The 23,432-nt window shown below is 37.9% G+C and overlaps 1 protein-coding gene across 23 annotated transcripts in view; it reads left to right on the forward strand.

Moving 5' to 3' along the window:
* Window positions 1-23,432, forward strand: part of LOC103567621 (phospholipid-transporting ATPase ABCA3-like) — a 223,642-nt gene that overhangs the window by 137,470 nt on the left and 62,740 nt on the right. For all 23 annotated transcript variants that reach the window (XM_070568409.1, XM_070568408.1, XM_070568411.1 and 20 more), the window contains 6 exons: window positions 6,121-6,292; window positions 6,975-7,269; window positions 13,536-13,782; window positions 13,928-14,132; window positions 18,341-18,560; window positions 21,710-21,865. In XM_070568409.1, the coding sequence (XP_070424510.1) occupies window positions 6,121-6,292; window positions 6,975-7,269; window positions 13,536-13,782; window positions 13,928-14,132; window positions 18,341-18,560; window positions 21,710-21,865 (1,295 nt within the window). The remainder of the gene's footprint in view (window positions 1-6,120; window positions 6,293-6,974; window positions 7,270-13,535; window positions 13,783-13,927; window positions 14,133-18,340; window positions 18,561-21,709; window positions 21,866-23,432) is intronic.

The following is a 23,432-nucleotide window of genomic DNA, read 5'->3' on the forward strand; positions in this document are numbered from 1 at the left end:
ATAATTTCAATTGATGCAGGGAAAGCATTTCACAAAATTCAACACCCTTTCATGATACAAACATTCAATAAACTAGGACTAGAAGGAACCTATTTTAACATAATAAAAGCTATATGTGAAAAACCCTCAACTAACATCATATTCAATTGTGAAATACTGAAAGCTTTTCCTCTAAGATCAGGAACAAGACAAGGATGCCCACTTTTACCACCTCTGTTCAGCATAGTACTGTAAGTTCTGTCCAGAGTAGTTAGGCAGGAAAAAAAGGCATCCAAGTTGGAAAGGAAGAAGTAGAATTATCTCTGTTTGCAAGTGATGTGATCTTATACATGGCATACCCTAAAGATTCCACACACGCACACACACAAAAACTTGTTAGAACCATAAATTCGGCAAAGCACAGAATCAACATGCTAAACAGTTGCATTTCTATACGGTAACAATGAGAAATCCGAAAAAGAGATTAAGAAAGCAATTCCATTTAAAATAGCATAAAAAAAGAATAAAATACTTAAGAATTAAGTTAACCAAGGAGGTTAAAGTCTTGTATAATGAAAACAATAAAACATCATGGAAAGAAATTAAAGAAGATACAAACAAATGGAAAAACATCACATGTTCGTGGACTGGAATACTTAATACTGTTTAAATGGCCATACTACGAAAAGTGACGTACAGATTCAATGCAATCTGTATCAAAATTCCAATGGCGTTTTTCACAGAATTAGCAAAAATAATCCTAAAATTGACATGGAAGTACAAAAGACCCCAAATAGCCAAAACAATCTTAAAAAAGAGGAGAAAAGTTGGAAGACTCACACTTATAGATTTCAAATTCTATTACGAGTCTATAATAACCAAAAAGTATGGTGCTAGCATAAAACAGACACAACGACCCCAGGAACAGAACACAGAGCCCAGAAAAAAACCCACACGTGTATAGTCAAATGATTTTCAACAAGCGTGTAAAGATCATTCCGTGAGAGAAAAGACAGTACTTTTAACGAATATTGCTGGGAAAACTCGATATCCACATGCAAAAGAATGAAGTTGGACCCTTGTCTTACATCATACACAAAATTCTACTCAAAATGGATTAAAGAGTTAAACACAAGACCTGAAACTGTAAAACTCCTAGAAGAAAACAGGCGAAAGCTCACTGACAGTTTTGCCATTGGATTTGATAGCAAAGCACAAGCAACAAAAGCAAAAATAATAGGGACTACATCAAACTAAAAAATTTCTGCACAGAAAAGGAAACACTCAACTAAGTGAAAAGCCAATCTATGGAATGGGAGAAAATATTTGCAGACCATCTATCTGATAAGCAGTTAATATCCAAAAGATATAAAGAACTCATACACTCAATAACAGAAAAATAACCCAGTTTAAAAATGGGCAAGGATTTGTCAAATCTAAAAAAGTTGAACTCACAGTAACAGAGAGTAGAATAGTGGTTACCAGGGGCCAGGGAGTGGTGGAAATGGGAAATGTTACTCAAAGGGTACAAATTTTCATTATAAGATGAATAACTTCTGGAGACCTATAGGTCTCCACAAGTACATATGATGACAACACATACAGTAATATATTGTAAATTTGGAATTTGCTAAGGGAGTAGATCTCAAGTTTTCTCATTTAAGGCCAATGTTTCCTTGTTGATCTTCTACTTGGATGATCTATACATTGGTGTATAGGGAGTGTTAAAGTCCCCTAATATTATTGTGTTACTTTCTATTTCACCTTTTATGTCTGTTAATAATTGCTTCATATATTTAGGTGCTCCTATGTTGGGTGCATACATATTTACAAGTGTTATATCCTCTCATTGGATTGTTCCCTTTATCATTATGTAGTTCCCTTCTTTGTCTCTTGTTACAGTTTTTGTTTTAAAGTCTATTTTGTCTGATAGAAGTATTGCTACCCCAGCTTTCTTTTCATTGCCATTTGCATGGAGTACCATTTCCATTCCGTCACTTTCAGTTTGCGAGTGTCTTAAGGTCTGAAGTGTGTCTCGTGTATGCAGCATATATATGGGTCTTGTTTTTTTATCCAATCAGCCACCTTATCTCTTTTGATTGGAGCATTTAGTTAATTGACATTTAAAGTAACTATGGATAAGTATTTACTTTTGCTATTTTCTTCCTTTTTTCTGGGTTTTTTAGTAGTTCTTCTCTATTCCTTTCTTCTTTTCTTGCTCTCTTCCCTTGTGGTTTGATGGCTTCCTTTAGTATTATGTTTGGGTTCCTTTCTCTTAATTTTTAAATATTTATTATAGGGCTCTGGTTTGTGATTACCATGAGGTTCCTCTATTAAAACCTACATATATAGCAATGTATATTTATTAAGTTGATGGTCTTTTAAGTTTGACCTCTTTCTATAAGCTCTACTCTTTTACTCCCTTCCTCCCACATTTTATGTTTTTGATATCAAATTTAACCTCTTTTTTGTGCATGTGTCTCCATTACCCTCTTATCATAGAAATAGATAATTGTAGTACCTTTGTCTTGTGACCTTCATATTAGTTTCATAGGTGGTTGATCTGCTGCCTTTACTGTATATTTGCCTTTACCAGTGATTTTTATTGTGGCATTTTTTTGGACAATTTTCTTATTCCTATTTGTGGTCTTCTCTCTTCTACTTATATAAGTCCCTTTAGCATTTCTTGTAAGCCTGGTTTCTTGGTGATAAACTCCTTAGTTTTTGCTTGTCTGGAAAACTCTTTATCTCTCTTTCCATTCTGAACGTTAACCTTGCCAGGTAGAGTATTCTTGGCTGTAGGTTTTTTCCTTTCAGCACTTTAAACATATTGTGCCACTCCTTTCTAGCCTGTAAGATTTCTGCTGAGAAATCAGCTGTTGGTCCTATGGGGTTTCCTTTGTATGTAACTTGTTGCCTTTCTCTTGCAGCTTTTAGGATTCTCTCTTTATCTTTTACTCTTGGCATTTTAATTATAATGTGTCTTGGTGTGGGCCTCTTTGGGTTTATCTTGTTTGTTGCTCTCTGTGCTTCCTGTACCTGGATGTCTGTCTCCTTCCTTAGGTTAGGGAAGGTTTTGGCTATTATTTCTTCAAATATATTCTCTGCCCCTTTGTCTCTCTCTTCTCCTTCTGAGACACCTATAATATGGATTTTAGTGTGTTTGATCTTGTCCCAGAAGTCCCTTAGACTGTCGTTTTTCTTTCTAATTCTTTTTTCTTTTATCTGTTCAGCTTGGATGATTTCCTCTAGTCTTTCGTCCAGCTCTCTGATCTCTTCTGTATCATCTACCCTTCTATTGAGACCTTCTAGTGAATTTTTCATTTCCAGTACTGTATTCTTCATTTCTGGTTGGTTCTTTCTCATATTTTCCAATTCTTTGTTGAAGTTCTCATGAATTCATCCATTCTTCTCCCAAGGTCATTGAGCATCCTTGTGACTATTAATTTGTACTCTTTATCAGGTAGCTTGTTTATTTCTGTTTCATTTAGTTCTTTTTCTGAGGATTTGTCCTTATTTGGAACATATTCCTTTGTCTCCTCATTTTGCCTCTTTGTGCTTATATATATGTCTTAGGTAGATCAGCTATGTCTCTTGATCTTGGAGAGGTGGCCTTATGTGAGAGATAACTTATGAGGCCCAGCAGTGTGCTTCCCTCTCATCACCAGTCCCAGATGTTCCAGGAGTGTCCCCTGTGTGGGCTATGTGTGTCCTGTTGTGGCAGGGTTCCTCTTGCTGCAGGTATATGGGGAGACTACGGTGTCCACCTTGTGACTGGTTGTAATACTCAGCTGCATGTGGCTGCTGTGATCACTTCAGTCACTTTATTGGGTGTGGGGAGCCCCAGCACAGTTGGCTGCAAGATCTAATAGCACATTCCTGCTGCAGTTTTTCTGTTGAGTGAGTGGGCCCCCAGCATGGCTGATTACTAGGCTCAGGGACTTACAATTGCTGTAGTCCTCTGGCCTGCAAGGCTGTTATCAGCTCTCTCAGGAGTGCTGCTGGGTGGGGCCAGCCCTGGGCATGGCAATACACAATCGTTTCAGGCATTGGAAGGTGGGGCCAATCCACAATATGACTGTTTGAGAAGCACAAGTCTGCTGCAGCTGACAAGTCCCACTGCCTGCAGGCCCACACACCTCGTCAACACAGTCCTGCCCCATGTGCATGCCCCAACCCACTGAAGTGGACCCACTTACCCCACTGCAGAAGCCTCACATACTCCACTAATGTAGGCTCGCCCCTCCCACATGCCATGCCCTGCAGAGGTGGACCCACTTATCCTGCTGCTGAGGTCCCACACACCCCACCTATGTGGGCCTACAAGTTGCCCAAGGGCTTGCTGTTGGGTGGGGTCAGGTCCTAGGGTGGGCTGAGCTGGATTAAATCAGTACTCTAGTAGGTGAGGTAGACCCCTGCACTAACAGGCCAGGGGAAGAACAGGGAAAGATCTGCCAGTGTCTGTGTCAGCACGCCTGTATATGTCACAATAATGGTTGCTGCCAATGGCTCAGTCCCTGGGGAGACGGTCCCAGCCTCAGGAGTCTCACCTCTCACTGAGGTGCACCCAGAGCCTATCAAGTGAGTCTCTGTACACCAAAGGACTGTTCACCTTTCTTTCTGGTGAATTTAGGTTGCTTTCCAAAACATGTGAATTTGTCCATGGGCCCATTAAGAGCTGGCTTTTCTTTCCCTTATGTCAGATAGCTTTTCTAGGGATATTCCCTGGTGTTGTTAAAAGCCAACAAAGCCAGATATTATGACACTCATCTCAAATGTGCTGACTCCAAAAGCTGCTTATTGTGGCAGAGCTCTCCCACTCAGATCTCCCATTCCTCTAAGCAAAGCTTTGTACCTGAAGATTGCTCCCAGCTGAAGTGCCATGGCTAAAACATAGCTTTTTCCTCTCCATAAAGAAACTTCTGCCTGTTCCACCTCAGTCAGCACTGCCCCTTATTGTGGGGGTTCTTTTCTTCCAGTTTTCAGTTCTCTCTCAGGGGTAATTGTTCCAAGAGTAGTTGTAAATTTGTTGAGCATGTGAGAGGAGGTGAGCTTAGAGTTCTCCTACACTGCTATCTTGCCAGAAATCTCTGAAGTTTTCTCATCACCAAAACAAAAATTGTACCTATGTGAGTTGATGGCTATGTTAATTAGCTTGATTGTGGTAATCATTTCACAGTGTATACACAAATCAAAACATCATGTTCTATACATTAAATATACATAATTTTGTCAATCATACTTCAATAAAGCCAGAGAATAAAAAGAAGATAAATATAAAACAAATGGCATGAAGTTAGGTATAAACCCAAATATATCAATAATTACATTGCATGTAAATGGACTAAATACAATTCAGACGCCACTTTTAAGAGAGTGTGTATATGTTTGTGCCTGTTTATACATATTTGTGGAAAATATCTCATCTGGGTTATTTGTAGGTAATAGGAATATTTTTCCTTTCACTTATTTATACATTCTAATGCTTTCCTAATGGGAATTGATTAGCAATGAATAAAATATGAAGAATAAAAACTTAAAGATGACAGAGAAAATATGCAATGATTATACTGAAAAGGCACAATAGTCCTCAAACCTTTTATTATCAAACAAAAAATAAACATGCTGCAGGGATATTTTAAAGCAGGTTTTTTAATGTGCATTTATTTGATATATTTTTTTAAAGGGTACAGAAGTTGTTGATCTACTCATTACTTGTGAATGTCATAGTTCAGAATTTATTAATGTATTGCATACAAATGCTAATAGGAAGGTATTAAAAAGATTTTGATACTTCTATGGCTTAGAAAAAATACACCTTTCAAATCATATACTTTCTTTCAAGTGTAAAGGTAAGTCCTTTAACTTGAATAAGTTCAGCTTAATAAAACATACATATATAATTGTTTTTCTCATGTTGCCTCAGAATGGTAGAAACTTTGCCATGGATTGGCAGTGGTCTTCTGACTGGTATTTTGGGAGCCACTGTTATCATGCTGCCTCTACTGACAATCAGTGAGAAGGATCAAGGAGTCTTCCAAATTTGGAACCTTGTTTGACACCCCCCCCCCAAATAAAATAGGTTGAGGCTATAGTCAAAATGAAATGTTTTGTACTTTTTGTGTATGTGTGTGTATGTAGGGCCCATAAGCTGGCAGATTCTGAAAAGGATATTCAGCCTATCAAGTACCCTTCCTTGAAGAGCCAAAAACTAACACAAGACATGAAGTGGAATGTGAATATGTCCAGTAATTACGAGAGACCAGTTTTTTCTAGATTGAATGAAATTGCTACCATTAAGTTCAATACTGGGGTGAGCATATTCACTAAGAATGTCAACCTTATATCTTTGGCATGGGTATAAGATGTACATTTTGTTTTATATCTGTTGGAGTTTAGCCATCGAAGACCCAGCCAAATATGGAACAGTCTGTATTACCACCCCCTTAATTCCCTGATACAGGGGAAATGGGTTCTAGATAAAGATCACAGCTTTTCCTCTCACCATTGTTATTGCGGAATCACTTTGAAAAGTTCTCATTCATTTTCTCGTAAATTTTCCCTTTGTTCAGTTCTAAGACAAGACCCAAGAGTTATGACTTGTAATCAGAAGATATTGGTTAATCAGATTAGGGGCATTTTCTCACTATGAACCATCGTTTATGTACTGAAACCTAGCAAAGAATAATAGTTGTATACAAGTTTTATGGGGATGTTTCTCTTTAAAATGGAGAAATAGAATGTTTATGGTTTAATATTAAATAAAAGAAATATAATTCTGTTTTTCTGATCAGAATTACTACAAGTATATTAATGAATAAAATCATGATAAGATTTTTAATGCTTTGATTGTTTTCAATTCAAGAATATATTTGCATTGTATGTGTATATCTTTTGCTATAAGTATTTGAAGCATTTATCTTAATTGATTTCAATATGAACATCCTATTTGGGTCACCCACAATTGTAATGCTGTGTTTCTCTCCTCTTTTTAGTTTCCACTTTACTGCCAGCAATTTCGTTCCATGTTTATAAAGAGAGCACTATTCAGTTGGCGCAATTGGAAGTTGATTTTGCTACAGACAACAGTAATTTTGATTGTCACTACATATCTCTTACTAACTACAAAATTGCAGTATGAGCTGCCTGCCAGAGAAATGGATTTGAGTCAATATGGTCGAACAATTGTACCTTACTCAATTTCAGGGAATTCTGAGTTGGCTATGAATCTCACAAAGAACCTTAAGATTTTTCTAAATGCTAAGAATCAAGAACTTCGGGAAGTGCAAGGTAAGACCCATAGGAAAAAAAGGAACTGTGGCTATATGAAGACCTATTTGTATCACTTGTGAAGAAGAGACTTAACTATGGTATTTAGGTACCCATTTCTTTCTTTTCGTACTAATTACCAGTATCTTAGAGGCAAAAAATGTACACTTTAAGACAACTGGCCACAGAAGTTAATAATTAATGGAGGCATTTTGGCTGTAGGGGTTTTTCAGCTAATTGCATCACCTTTGGAGGGTGGGTAAAAGAGCCAAAATACTATATTGTGACACTTACCATAGAATTTTTATTCTGAATAGAATACAAAAATGTTTCTATAAGCTCTCACAGGGTGTAATATTGGTTCCAAGACCTGAAGGTTGTCCTTCAGTCTACTATATTGGCTATTGTAAAAACAGTGCCTGAAAACTTAACAGATTGACTCCTCAGTACTAATTTTTTGAAGGTAGTATAAACATACTTACTTTGTTCAATGCTTACCATTACTAAAAACCATACTAACACCTTCTCTGCATTCTTTCTTAATCCTAAAAACAACCCTTTTGTATAACTTATTTGTTATCTATTTCTGTGTAACAAATTACCCCAAAACCTAGTGGATGGAGAATTTGAATTTTTGGTATGGTTGAATGAACTCAATCTCCCACAAAAGCAACAAAAATACTTGGAAAACAATTTTTTTAAAAATCAATGAATTAGGACACTGGAAATTAACCAGAAAGCACAGGACAAACTAAAAAGTGTCTATTAAAAAAAAAAACTTACTGGAAGTGTCATCGGCATCATGGTGGAGCAAGTTGTTCTCTTTGTCTCTCACCTCTAAATTACAACCAGAAGGCCATCCATAGACCAACAAAGGATTCTCCTCACAGCACACCAGAACGCCTAAGAGATCCATACATCTATACATCTGAAGGTGGGGGACTGCATCTCGCGGGGGCAGTAGAACCAGAGGAGCAGCGGTGGCAGCTCCCAAGACAAGAAGCTCCAGGAACTGTGGCTGCACCTGTGACCAGAGGCCCCAGGAACTGCAGTAACACACATGAACAGAGGCCCCAGGAACCCAGGCAGCCCACATTCCCAGAGGTGCCAGGAACTGCTGCAGCATCTACAACTGGAGGCTTCAGGAATTGCAACAGTACCCACAACCCAGCTCCCTCACCCTTACCCAGCAGTGGCACCTCTGACACTAGCCCTTCCAACAGTGGGAGCTGCATCCAAGACCCTGGGCCTCCAGCAACAGAAGCTGTGCCCATGACCTGAGGTTCCAAGAACTGTGCCAGTACCTGTCACTAGAGGTTCCAGGAGCCATGATGGCATCCATGACTCAGGTACCACTCCCTTCATGGCAGTGGTGGTGTCACCTGTGACCCCCAGTGCAGCTAGCAGTGGTGGTGTCACCCATGACCCCAGCCCAGCCAGCAATGGCAGTGAAACCCATGAACCCAGTGCCCCAAACAGCAGCAGTGCCAGCACCCCCAGAAAACCCAGGAGCAGCAGGCAGGTTGCCCACATGGCAGCAGCACCCAAGGCCACAGAGAGCCTGGTAACAGTCATGGTGGAGCCCACAACCCCAGTCCCCCAACCCATGGCAGCAGCACCTACAGACTCAACAAACACGGATGTACCAGAGGTGCCTGTGACCCCAGCTCCCACCCCACTTTTCCCCTCCCCAACCACAGTCAGGGAACCCATGACTCAGGCGACCCCAGAAGCAGCAGAGGTGCTCCTGAGCCTCGTGACCCCAGTGGCAACACTCATGACTGCAGTGACACCATAACCAGTAAGTCACCAGCAATGTTGGAGGCACAAGCAGCACAAAGAGGGCACTGACAACACCTCTGACAGAAGCAGGGAAGGTGGGAAGTGTAGGCTTTCAAATACAACCAGAAGCAGCTCAGAATCAAAGTAAACAAAGCCTTATCCAAATAAAAAAAAAAAGGGTATTTGCTATCACAAATGCACTGGCAAAACAACAACTCATCAAGCATCATGAAAAACTACAATGATGTGGTATCACAAAAAGAAAATGACCATTCTCCAAAAACAAAACCTGAAATCATAGAAGATTGCAATCTAACTGACAGAAAATTCAAAATAGCTGTCATGAAGAAACTCAACAAGCTGCAAGAAAACTCAGAAAGACAGTTCACTGAGCTCAGGAATAAAATTAATGAACAGAAGGAGTACTTCGCCAAAGAGATTTTGAAACTCTGCAAAAGAACCAAACAGAAATTCTGGAGCTGAAGAACTCAATAAATGAGATGAAGAATAAAGTAGAAAGCATTGGAAATAGAGCAGACCATATGGAAGAAAGAATTAGCAAGCCTGAAGATAGAAATCTAGAAATGATTCAGGTGGAAGAGGAGAGAGAACTAAAATTTTTTTTAAATGGAGGAAATTCTACAAGAAATATCCAATTCAATTAGGAAAAGTGACATGAGGATAATGGGTATTCCAGAAGGATAAGAGAGGGAGAAGGGAGCAGAGAGCTTATCTAAAGAAACAGTGACCACAAAGAAAGTACTGAACCTCTATAAAAACAATAAGGTGTGTGACATTTTAACTTTGGATTATTCCTGTCACTCTCCCTCCCCAACTCAATGATATGGTAGCCATGAAAAACCAGTACCCTCACAGTTAATGGAAAGGACTGATCTCTTTAGAGCTCTGTTAAAAGCCCCATCCCAAGACCACTGCCAATACTTTGACTGAAATAGCAGCTCCCTGAAAAACTCCATTCCCAGGGCATTTAGCTGTTGGATTTGAATCAGGACTCAGCTCTTTGGAAAAAGCCCTATGCTCAGGGCATTACTAAAAACAACAGCAACCTGCTGGTAACATCACCACAGTCAGCTAATGCTGTCATTTCAGTTGGGCCAAACAAGAGCCTGGTCAAAAAGTAATTTTAAAGGAATAGCTAGAGAGTTAGATAACCGCAGTGAGCTTTGAAAAGTTCTGATGCTCCTGGGGATCTAGAAGGCTCAGAAGGCTAGTGTGGATGGCCAGAAATGATCTAGAAAAGGAGAAAGCTCCAGCCACCCACCTCTAGTTGACATTGAGCCTCTGTCAAAGCAAGAAGTGAAAGTTGAGGCTGACTTGTAAACTGTCTGAAATTTGAAGGTGTGCCCTTATACACAGATCCCATTGGCAAATGGTGGAAGACTTACTGGCTCTAGGCATTTAAAGAAACCTTTAGCTGATCACTAAATTATACTGACCCAGGGCTGATCCTTAGAAGCCAGCTTAAAAATAAAAGCCAGAATTAGGTTTTTTAAGTCTATCAGAGAACTAAGTGGCTGCACAGTGTACAGAATACAGAATCTACAAAATTAGTCCTTATAAGTCACTAATCAACTGAGCGGTAACAATAAAAAAAAGGAACTGTAACAACAAACACAGAGTGGGGAAAGCAGGGCCACCAAAGTGAGCCCAGAGGGCAGAGCATTAAGCCAATGAGGATTAGACTTGAGCCTTAAAGTCTAATGAGATTTGCCCTGCTAGGTTTCAGATTTGCTTGGGACTCACAACTTCTTTCTTCTTTCTAACTTCTCCCTTTTGGAATGGAAGTGTCTGTCCTACCAATGTCCACCATTGTATTTTGGAAGCAGATAACTTGATGTCTGGTTTCACCAGTTCACAGCTGGAAAGGAATTTTGCCCCAAAATGAATCATACCTCCAGTCTCACCCATACCTGATTTAGATGATATTTTGGACTTAGAGTTGATACTGGAATAGGCTAATACATCTAGGGCTATTGAGATGAGGGGAATATGTTTTGCATGTGAGAAAGACATGAATTTTGGGGAGCCAAAGGGTATAGTGTTATGGGCTGGATTGTGTCCCCCAAAGTTCGTATGTTGAAGTCTTAAGCCCAAGTACCTCATAATGTGACTATATTTGAATATAGGGTCTTTAAAGAGGTAATTAATTTATAATGAAGTCATTAGGGTAAGCCCTAATCCAATAAGACTGGTATCTTTATAAGAAAAGAAGATTAGGACACAGACATGCATACACAGAAGGAAGACCAGGTGAAGACACAGGGAAAAGACAGCCATGTAGAAGTCAAGGAAAAAGGCCTCAGAAGAAACTCAACCCTGCCAACACCTTGATCTCAGACTTCTAGCTTCTAGAACTGCAAGAAAAGAAATTTCTGGTGTTTGAACCACCTGGTCTCTGGTACTTTGTTTTGGCAGCCCCAGAAAACCCATATAGAAAGAAACAGAACAGTATGACACATAAACAAGGGAGGAAAAAACAGCCAGTAGAAAATGTACTTTGATGGAGGCCAAATGTTGAGCTTAGTAGACAAAGACTTTAAATCAGCTATTACAACTATTTTCAAAATACTAAAGCAAATATGTATAAAGAATTAAAGGAAAACATGGCAACTATGTCTCTCTAAGAAGAGATCAGTAATAAAGAAATATAAATGATTTTTTAAAAACAAATGGAAATTCTGTAGTTGAAAAGCATATCTGAAACGAAAAGTTCATCAGAGGGGCTCAACAATGGACTTGAATTGGCAGAAAAATGAATCAGCTAAGTTGAAGGTAGGTCAATAGAGATTATCCAGTCTGTGGAACAGAAAGAAGAAAACTGGGAGGAGGTGAGAACAGAGCTTCTGAGACATATGGGACAACACCAAGCATACCAGCATATGCATAATGGGAGTACTAGAAGGTAAGGAGAGTGATAAAGGGGCAGAAAAATATTTGAAGAAATAATGGCTGAAAACTTCCCATTTGATGAAAAACATTAATATTCACATCCAAGAAGCTCAGTGAACTCTAAGTGTGATAAATTCAAAGATATCCCCACCTAGACACATTGTAATCAAACTGGTGAAAGTCAAAGAGAAAATTTTGAAAGCAGAAGAGAAAAAGGACTCATCACATCAGGAATTATCAATAAGATTAACGTTGACTTTTTGTCAGAAACCCTGGAGACCAGAAGACAGTAGGATGACACAAAGTGCTAAAAGGAAAAATTGTCAACCAAGAATTTTATATCCAGGACATTTCTCCTTCAAAAATGAAGAAATAAAGACATTCCCAAATGAACCAAAAGTGAGAGAATTCATCACCAGTAGACCTTCCGTATAAGAAATACTAAAGGGATTTCTTCAGGCTGAAATGAAAGGACACTAGACAGTAACTCTGATCTATAAAAAGAAATAAGAGCACTGGCAAAGATAATTACATAGGTAAATATAAAAGACAGTATAGACATATCTTTTAATTCTTTTCCTCTTATAACTGGTTTAAAAGACAATTGCATAAAACAATAATTATGAAACTGTGTTAATGGGCTTATGATGTATAAAGTTATAACTTTTACTATGATGATAATACAAATAAGGGAGGAGGGAAGGGAAATATGTTGGAGCAAAATTTCCATACACTATCAAAAGTAAGTTGATATTCATCCGAACTAGACTGTTTTAAGGTGGGACTCATGTTGTAATCCCCAGAGCAACCACTGAGAAAATAACTTTAAAAAATAGTGGAACAACAACAAAGGAACTTAACTGGTACACTATAAAATATATAAATTTAACACAAAAAGGTAGTAGTGGGGAAACAGAGGAACAAAAAGTAGGTAAGACACAGGAAACAAATAGCAAAATGGCAGATATAAATCCTAGTTTATAAGTAATTACATTAAGTGTAAATAGAATAAACAGTGCAATCAAAAGGCAGAGATTTTCAGAATGGAATTTTTAAAATCCAACTTACATGAAATGGACACATTGTCACGGGGGAAAACACAAACTATCAAAACTCATGATAGCATCAAAAACAGTAAAATTCTTAGGAATAAATTTAAGAAATGCAAGACTTGCACACAAATTTATCAAATATTGCTGAAGGAAATTAAAGATTTAGAGACATGGAGAGATATTCCATGTCACAGATTGGAAGACTGAATATTTTTAGAATAGCAATTCTCCCGAAATTGATCTATAGATTTACTGCAATCCCTATCAAAATTCCAGCAGACTTTTTTGCAGAAATGGACAAGCCAATCCTAAAATGTGTATGGAAATGTAAATGATCTAGAATAACCACATATGGTGAGATTATTGTAAGGATTAGTGGTGGGTTGGAATTCTTGAAGAGAAAGGTAAAGATTTGACAAAGACATTGTGGGAAGTTAGAAAGGAGAGAGATCATAGGAAAAAAAATTTTGGCCTTTCCTCTCCAATATTAGTAGGTGATTTATTACATGTTGACTCACTAACCAATTTCTTTCTTTATTCTAGGTAACATAGTGAATTACATATTGGAAAATAAAGAGTGTCATGACTTCTCCATTATTGCACTTTCCATTGAGGTTGAGAAAAACGAAACAATATTTACTATCTTGTTCAATAATGAGGCATACCATTCAGCTGCAACATCCCTGGCGGTGTTAGACAACATTCTTTTTATGTCACTTTCTGGCCCCAATGCCTCCATTGAAGTCTACAACAAGCCTCAACCTCCCCATATTTATGGTTCTAATGTAGTGTATGTATGATTTTCCTTTTACTGGAATTGAGCCTTAATATACCCGCTTGCTATCTGGCCATACACGTTTCAAAAGAGCTACTGAAATTGTAATTGTATACTTTTATTTCATCATGTATTTCAATTTTTATTTTGTCCTCTGTAGACCTACGAGTGGATCACAAATAGTATTATGTTTGGCTTTTGGCATGGCGGTTGTGGTCAGTAGCTTTTGCCTTCAGACAGTGACTGAGAGAACCACTAATGCAAAGCACATCCAGTTTGTGAGTGGGGTCTATATACTTACTTACTGGCTCTCTGCTTTGCTATGGGATCTCATCTGCTTCTCCATTTCATGCTGCTTACTACTGGTGAGTGTTAGCTGAACTGTCATGAAGGCTCATTTTTCTGTCACCCACAGGAAAGTCCTATTCAACTAATCATAACCTAAAATAAAACTTGTAAAAAATTTGAAACGACTTTGGTTCATTATGCCAGATAATCTATTGTAGTAACCTCATTATGGAAATATTCACCCTCATATTATTTCAATTGGAGAAAATATTTTTCTTCAGTTTCTTGAATTTGGCTTCCCATGTAATTGTTCAGCATTATGCCCTGGCCTAAAAACTACTCTAAAGTAGTAAGATCTATTACTTGTCACTTATCCCCCACTCCTTATATAGATAAGCCACTGCCCACTAATTCCCAATGCTGAGCCCTCTGGTGAAACTGGACTATAGCACATAGTTTAGAATCATGACCTAAGTAATGCTTCCTGTTACTGTTCAACCCCCTCCCACTTTCATACCCCAAGTTTAAGATGTCTTGGTCAAAAAAGCAAAACTAGTTTTGCCTCCGACACCTAATTTTAGACACTGAGGATGTAGTATGAACAGCAAGCATGTAAGTATGTACAGAATTTTTTAATGTAATGATTTTGCTCATTAGTGAACTTGGCAACCTCTTTTATTTTGTGTGCATATTTGAGGGTGAGGGAGATGTGAAGCTATATAGTTACAAGAGGTAAACATATTGGTAAAGGAGGTAAAGTTACTTTCTGTACAGGAGGTACTGTGGACTTAAATATGAATAGAACAGTGTCTCAGCACTCAAATAGTTGACTGTTTAGCAGTAGACACAGAAATTAAAGTAGATCATTATAAAATAGCGTGCTAGTTGCTACCATAAAGGATGAACTAGCAATTTCCAACTCAAACTATACCATGGAACAGTAAAATTAGTTGTTACAGGAAAAACGAGAAACTTTTGGTCAGTTTGGCTCCGATAACCATAAGAAAACTCATGATTATTGCACAGGGGCCCTAGGATTCGTTCTGAAGGAGAGTCAGGATCCCACAAACTACAACAGCTGCTCAGCAGGGACCAGAGGCTGGAACAGTCAGGGCAAGGATGGTAGTGGTAGTGTTGTGAGCAAATAGTACGTACAGAAAAATCCCAAGGTTGACAGAACAGAGCAGTACTTCCTTCATCTTGCAAGACTGGCTAGTGTCTCCATCCCAGTCTCTTCTGTTCACAGCTCACCAACCAACCAGCATAACAAGAGAAGACCACCATCCTTTGTGGGGGCCACTACTCTCATCTTTCACCACAGCAACTGGGAGAGCTGATCCAAGCATGGTCTCTGGCTTTACTGTCTCTCCTCTGTGTAATGCAGTATTGGAATCAATGAGAAAACCTCTGAATCTTTTCATCTCCATCATCCATTTTTTCTTTGACTCTTTAAACTTGGCTAGCACACTCAGCTATCATTTCCTGGTTAATAGATCTGTAAATAAGACCATCCATTATTAATACCTAGACCAATATTGCCATATATGGCTCATGAGGAAAAGTTATTTGTCATTTTTTTTTATGTTATGTCAAATACAATTATCTGAAGCGACTTTAATTCATCATATTTACAGGCAAGGAAACTGAGGCTCACAAAAGTAAGTTACTTACCCAACTCCTCCCAGCTTGTACCATTTCAGAACCCTGATTGGGGTTACTCCAAGGCTCTTTGTCATTTATCCATTCAAAGTCATGCTGGATAATGTACTTTAATCTTATTTCTGCTCTCATATTTGCAGTTCCCTCTTTCTTAGCATCTTACTCTACTTTGATATCTGCTTTTCTATCCTTTGATATCTGGTAACACTCTCTCCCCCCCGACCCACCCACCCAAAATTCCCCTTCATGATTCTCAGCCCAGAGTTCTCCATCAGGGTTCATAGGTTTGCTTGCTTATCTGAGTTGGCTGTCCTCTTGTTGTTTTAAGTGAAACACTCCCTCACCCTGCTCTGGTTCTGTGAAATGCCACCAACTTGACTTGTTCTTGGACCCAGCAAGAGGAAGCAAGATTCTATCACTTTGCCTAGTAGCCAGGATTCCTGTTTCACCCTTTCTCTGCCTGTCAAATTGAGAAAGCAGGTGGCTTTATTGATCATATGCCACACGAGGGTTAAGCTAACTATGTTGCTAGCTTCAACCCCTGATGAACTACCTGCCCCACCACTGTTTTACCTGTTACCCCAAGAGATTCTTAGTGGGGTTTGGTAGAGTCCTCTGCCTTCTAAAACTGAGACCATGCATGAAGACTTGGGAAAGTAGAATAAGTAATTTTTCTTATGAGTTATGTTACTAGAGATGCTGAGTGGTGAGGCTTCCCCCTCATGCAATCTGTGTGCCTGTCTCATGACCTCTAAATGTCCTATAAAACACAGTTGAAAGTCCCACCTTCCTGAATAACATAGAATTTATTTATTTATTCCACAAACATTCAGTTCCTACTATAAGCTGGTCTGTGTTTTAGGCATTATGGATACAGCTTGGGGAAGACAGACAAGGGCTCATCTCTTGATGAGCTTAAATTCTAGTGAATATTAAAATTACTGGCCTCATCAAGGGGTTAAATAGCTAAGTTGGTGTCACTTTGGAGATGTGCCTCTCATAAGCCTTGAGATATACTATTCTCATCATTGTGTAGCTCAGTTCTAGAAATTCTTAAGGGAGCTTCCGCCACTTCAGGCCACAATGCATTGGGCACAGCTTACTTTACCAGTGTCATCTTTTGCTATTTCCCCCTCATTCATGAACTTATTTTTAGGCAAGGCACCAAGTAAGGATTCAGATTTCTTTTCCTAAATAGCTAACCCATTGTTCTACCATCTTTTTTTTGATAGCCAATCTTTTCAAACTGATTTGAAACACTGCTTATGGTGTACATTAAATAACAATAAGCATTTAGGTATATTTTGTATTCTTTATTCTGTTCCATTGATGTATCTGCAATGTTCCACTACCAATCTGTTTTAATTATGGTAGTTTTATAATTCATTTATTTTTTATGGATTGACCTTCCTTACCTCCCCCCATTAATCTTCTGCTGGATTTCCTTGCTATCTTGACATATTTTCTTTGTTTACATGTAATCTTTAGAATCAGCTTACCTAATTTCAAAAAAAGTCCTATTGCTATTTTTATTTAGAGTAATTTTGGAAGAATTTACATTTTTACCACATCAAGTCATACCCTATCTTAAAAAAAGGTATGTGTCTTCACGTATCCAAGTAGAAATTTAAATTTTCTTTGAAACAGATTTTAATTTGAGACATCCCTGAGTATTGTCAGCCTTAGAACAAAGCTGTTCCTAGGTTACCTGCAATTTCTTTCTGACTGTATTTATTCTTTTTATTTCATCCTTAGTTGGATTGGGGAACCAATTATAGTTATAGCTGTTCAGGTTCTTTCACCTAAGATAACTGATTCTCTTCATATACTCTCCGTAAACACTACTGCTTAAATATAAAGTGCTTCTAAGAGCATCATCAGGTTGTAATAGAGGCTGTTCTTAGTTTAACCCTTCTTTCCATTTATTAGTGGCCCTGCTAAATAATTTTGTAATTACTCAAAAAGGGCAACCTTGCTATCTTTGGAGAAACTGTAATTACCAACTATTATCATATATATTTCTGGAAAACTCTCTTCTTTAATAGCTCTAGAGTTTTCCTTCTTCCTAATCTAGTTCACTCTAAATTTATGCTTGCCTATCTGATTCTCAAATGGAACAAGAAGTAATTGAATAAGGAGGTTCCTGAGTTGCTGAGATAGATATAAGGGGATTGGGGGTCCAGAGTAGGGCCAGGAGACAGTCTAAATGTGGGGAGTGATGCAAGGGAGGTTGTGTAATACTATGGCAGCCGCAGGGAAAACCTTTAGAGAAATAGTCTACTTCTTGCATCAATTTTTCCTAGGAAAATTCAGAGTTGGGCTTAATGTAAACATAATTATTTTGACTTTAATCATGGGGGGGAGAATAAAAGGTAGTACTGTTCCACATAGAAAAAACAGAAAAGGTAAGTGTAGTCATTCTGTCACAAAAGTCTTCTATTGAGAAAGAGGTAGTTTATTTCAGGTTCATAAGCTAAAGGGTTTTTTAATGGGTAAAATGACTTCAGTAATGAATAGTTCTATGCTCTAATGAAGGTAGTGCTTGCTGTTTTCTAAATGTTTTGGCTTGCCTTCTTGTTGCACAGTGTCCTTCAACTTGCTCTTACTTCTGCACTCTATGTCTCAGGGAGTGTTCAAGTACTGCGGAATCGATGCATTTGTTGCAGATTACCATTTTCTGGACACAATGATGATCTTTATGCTGTATGGTTGGTCTGTTGTTCCTCTCATGTATCTTGGAAGCTTCCTGTTTTCTAGTAGTACTACTGCATACGTCAAGCTCACCCTTTTTAACTACTTTTCAACTGTTTTCAGTATGATCACGTACATCCTATGGCACCTCTCTGGTAAGGACTTCACATAATTTTCCCTTTCTCCAGGAAATACAGTGAATAAATGAGGATGAAAGAGCTTGAGGATAAAAATATTAACTATGAAGCACTTACTTTCCAAGAATCTGAAAAGCTATGCTTTTTGAAAATCATCAAATATTTATTGAGTGGATTTGAGATAGAGGTTTAGGGAAAGAGGAAATGGGGAAGAGAAAGGAAGAAAAAGAGAGAGAGAAGCTAAGCCCTCTGAAGAAGTGGGACTCGGTATCACTCTAGCCTGAGAGAAAAAATTATAAGAGTAAGAGATTGCAATACAAGTGTGCAAAACATTCATCTCCTTTGAAAGATCGTCCCCCTCCCTTGAGACTTGGTCCTTCAGTTTTAACATCTTAACAGCACTTTGGAGCACGATGGGGAGACTGGAGAGTGGAAGGTCCTCTGCTATGACTTCGCCCTAATTTAATGAAACACATAATCTTGAACCTCCTAATGAGATTTTTTCAGAAGAACATAGTAAAATATGTAACAAATGTACTCATCATTAAACCCGTTTCCCACCTTTCAGGCCTGGTTTCAGCAGGATTCCAGGAGTAGTTTCCCCCATCTTCCTTCTCTGGTTATGAAATTTAAAAAGAGCCTGATTCTGCTAGAGATTATCACAAATAGGATTTGTTTTTTTGTTTATAGAAAATTCCTTTGTTGAATTTCTCTATAAACATGAATTTTGAACTGTGTTAATCCACTCTACCTGAAGTAGTAGAACCCCAACAAAAGAGGCTTCCAAACTCATTCCCTGACTTTAAACCTTGGCCTCACACAAAATGAAACATAGTATGTGAACCAGGCATAAATTTTTTATTCTATTCACACCTCTCCAAAGACTAGTAGTATACTATGTGAGGAAGATTTAAGCCACTGCATAGTAGCCTAAAAGCCAAGTGGCCAATTATGCATTTGTGCTTATTCCATGAATTAGTGATAATTGTTGTCAATCATTTTTATGTTATCTATAGATTCTACCAGTGGTCTGCCCTATTAATTGATCATGTTACCGATTCTTTCTCATATGTATTTCCTTTCTAAAATTCTCCTCTACTAGTAACTTAGACCTTTGGACACTTGCAACAATATCCACTTATTTCCCCTGACCTCAGGTAGAACTGAAGCTCATTTCTCATAGCGAGCTGTCCATCCCTGCTCTCTCAGTGAATCCCCTTCCCTATAGGCAGCCAGTCTATAAAGTCCTCAGATTCTAACAGAAGGTAAAGGTGGATTGGTAATTGTTGCAGGAGAGCATAGCAACATTATTGCAAGGCTTTAAGTTTAGCAAGAACAAATTACAAAATGAGTGACTGAGAAATATGCAATCTGCTGATCCTCATGAATTACTATGCTAGATTGTTTGTGCTTTGGAATCAAAGGCTGGAAGGGAGTATCTTATCAAACATGAAAGCAAGGGGCTTAGGAACGCTGGGCCCTTGCAGGAACGGAATGCTGTCTGCATAACTTGCTGATTGTTTGTTCCCAGGATACTCCCTAAGAGAATGGCCTTGTGTAGGGCTGGTGTACATTGAAGAGGGGAAGACTAGAACTGCTGAGCTTTGACTTGCATATCCCTGCTGGCATGAGTTCCTGCTATGCTTGTACTTCTTTGCCTGCAAATAAACACATGGCAATCAGAGGGATGTCACCTCAGTCCTTGAGGCTGATGGTCCCCTGTCCCATTAAATAATATAGAGTGTGTTGTGTCTATTATATAGACTGTGTTCTGTCTATTAATTCCATCCACCCCTTCAGCTGGCTGCCTAGCTGGTCTCGGCAGCAGGTAATGTTAATTTTTATTATTAATTTCATCTCTGAGACTTTATTTTCTGGCCATGGTGTATTATCTGAATCCAGAGGAATGAGCTTTCCCTACTACCTGGGGCAGACTAAAGTAGCAACCTTGATTTTGCTTTTACTAAAACCCAGATACTATGGGTTTTCCGAATTCCAGTTTCTAACAGTTAAGACTATTCTCCTGGAGTGTAGTTTCATGGACTTCTAAACCTGTTAATTTTCTTATTGTATTATAATATAATTTGCCTGCAAAAAACACTAAGTTTAGAAAACTAATTCTACTCTGATGGTTGAAAAAAAAATCTGATTACCATTCTGTCCCTGTTGCTTATGGTGGGAATGATTCCTACCTTGTCTCTTAATAGTTCAGTTCTTCCTCCTGGCCTCTACTTTCCAGAATCCCATTATTCCCGTTGGTGTCAGGGAACCAAATTCCATTGCAACACACCCTACCATCATCTTCACCCTACAACAGTCAACACGGAGTTCTTCAAGAATGTATTTCTTATTTTTACTTTTTATTTAAGTATAACTTACATAAACAAAAGTGCAGAGACTATAAATGTACAGATTGATAAATTTTCACAAAGTGAACATGCTAGTGAAACCTCCCTCTCTCCAGCCGTGGCTTCCCATGGGTGTAGACCAACCAGGAGCCAGAAAGCAAAGAAGTCCCTTGATTTAGTCCATATAGAAAATCCTCCCAGGGCACAAAGTCTAATGGAGAAGGGTGGCGTATTGATTAGAAGGGGAAAATAGAAGAAATATGACACAGAGGGCTATTAGATTTGGTAATGAGAAATTCAGTGGAGACTTCCATGTCCAGAAGAATGGAGGACTGAATATCGTGAATTGCCCTTCCACTTAAAACAACAATATATGTTGGATAAAAAATTGTTTAAACTTTTTAAATACATGATTGATCTAGCAAGAAATTTCAGAATGCAGAGGCCAACAGCAAAGTGAAATCCAGAATCCCATGATTTTCCATTTGATAGGATGCATGGGAAACAGAGGAGAGTAGAATGACCTAGAGCCAAGCTGAGGTAGAGATCTTAATAGCAGACCCACACATAAAGAGGGACAGAGCCTTGGGAAACACCGTTAACAAAAATCTTCTCTTGAACTCTATAATTGACAAATCCAGGCTATAAGATATCAAGGTGAACAAACTTAGTGGCTTAATAACTAGTGTTTTCTCAAGGATCATCTGCTAGATTAGTAATTCTCTGAGAGTGGTTTAATCATCTTGGGGAAGTTTATTGTTATGGGAGGTTCATTAGTTTCTTATAATTAAAGATAATCTGTCATCTTTCTCCTCACAGAGCCTGACTCCATTGGAGCCTCCATAGAGAATGTATTAATGGTGCTTCCTAGTTACAACTTTGCAATGAGTATCAGCAGATTCTTTGATGACTATGAGGTAAAAAAAATATGTGCCAGGAAATTTCCAACTACATCTCTGCACTGCAGTAAAACATGTGAGTATCTGGGGCTCCCCAGATCCCTGAAAAATAACCTATTCCTTTCCAGACTTCCACATTTAAGCTTAGATTGTGGAAGATAAGACAAAGTTGTCCCTCCTCCAATTGAGATAGTTAGGCTTGCTGTTTTGAGTGTTTTACTGTACCAAAGTTGTTTTCACAGACTGGGGGAAAAAATGAAGCCTCAAAATAAAATCCAAGATAAATTTTGTGAAGTCACCACCAGATTTAGGATGAGTTACTAACAGTCACATCTACTATGTGAAAGTAGCTTTCCTTAACATTATTTTGAATCTTCACAGCACCCTACAAGTTAGCTATTATTCCAGTTTTGTAAATGAAGAAACTAAACACCTAACTTAAACTGAAGATTAAATAGGTTTTCTGGGACACTCAGCTTTAAGTGTCACACAGATGAAAGAAAGGTAAATTCACAGCCAGATCAAAATCAGGGAAAAATAAAGCTGCTGTATTAAATTTTCTTTATTTTAGGCTGATTTCCTATTTTAGGTTGATTCTAGAAATTGAGAAATAAGCATATTTACTGTGTGTGTATGTATATTTGTAATTCATTCTGGAACCAAATAGTTTACATGCAGCCACAGAAAGAGAAATGTAATAATATTTCACTAAATCAATACAGGGTAAAATGTAATTATTCAGGCCAAATGGATTATATTTTCTTATAATCCCCAAATAACAAAAATTATGTCACATTTTAGTTTGCATCATATTTGGACAATAAATTCCTCTGTTTTTTGAAAATAGCTCTAAGTTATTGTTTACCTACCATAGTCACCAGTTTTAATTAATTTGTTTTATTTATTATTTTTAGTAAATTTATAAAGTCATGCAGTCATTGCCACAAGACAGTTTTAGAATATTTCCATTATCTGAAAAAGATCCCTCATGCCTGTTTACAGTTAATCCCCATTAACACATCTAGCCCAGCCATCCACTAATATACCTGCTGTGTCTATAGCTTTGATATTTCTGGATATTTCATGTAAATAGCATCATTTTTTATCATTTCAACCTTATAATGTTAAACATTCCTGAACATGATTTGTATCATTTCAACATTACAATGCTGAACATAAACATTTGATTTACCATAATGTTTTTGAGATTCATCCAAGTTTCAGCATATCTCAGTATTTAGTTACTTTTTGTTAGCTGTATAGTATTCCATTGTATGGATATACCACATTTATTCATCAGTTGATGGACATTTGTTTGGACAAAAGTTGTTATTTGTGTCTTTTGAAGCATAAAAGTTCTGAATGTTGATGAAGTCCAGTTTATCAATATTTTCTTGTATAGATGGTGTTTTTTGTATCATATATAAAAACTCTGCCTAACGTAAGGTCATGAAGATTTTCTCCAATGTCTTCTTCTAAATGATTAGACCCATATTTAGGTCACAGCATAATTTGTCCTAGCAGTTTGTTGAAAAGAATATCATTTCCCCATCATATTGTCTTGGTACCTTTATTAAAAATGAATTGACCACAAGTATAAGAGTTTATTTCTGGATTTTAAATTCTGTTCTTTTGAATAACAA

Source organism: Equus przewalskii, chromosome 12, assembly GCF_037783145.1.
Source record: "Equus przewalskii isolate Varuska chromosome 12, EquPr2, whole genome shotgun sequence".
Classification (NCBI taxonomy): domain Eukaryota; kingdom Metazoa; phylum Chordata; class Mammalia; order Perissodactyla; family Equidae; genus Equus; species Equus przewalskii.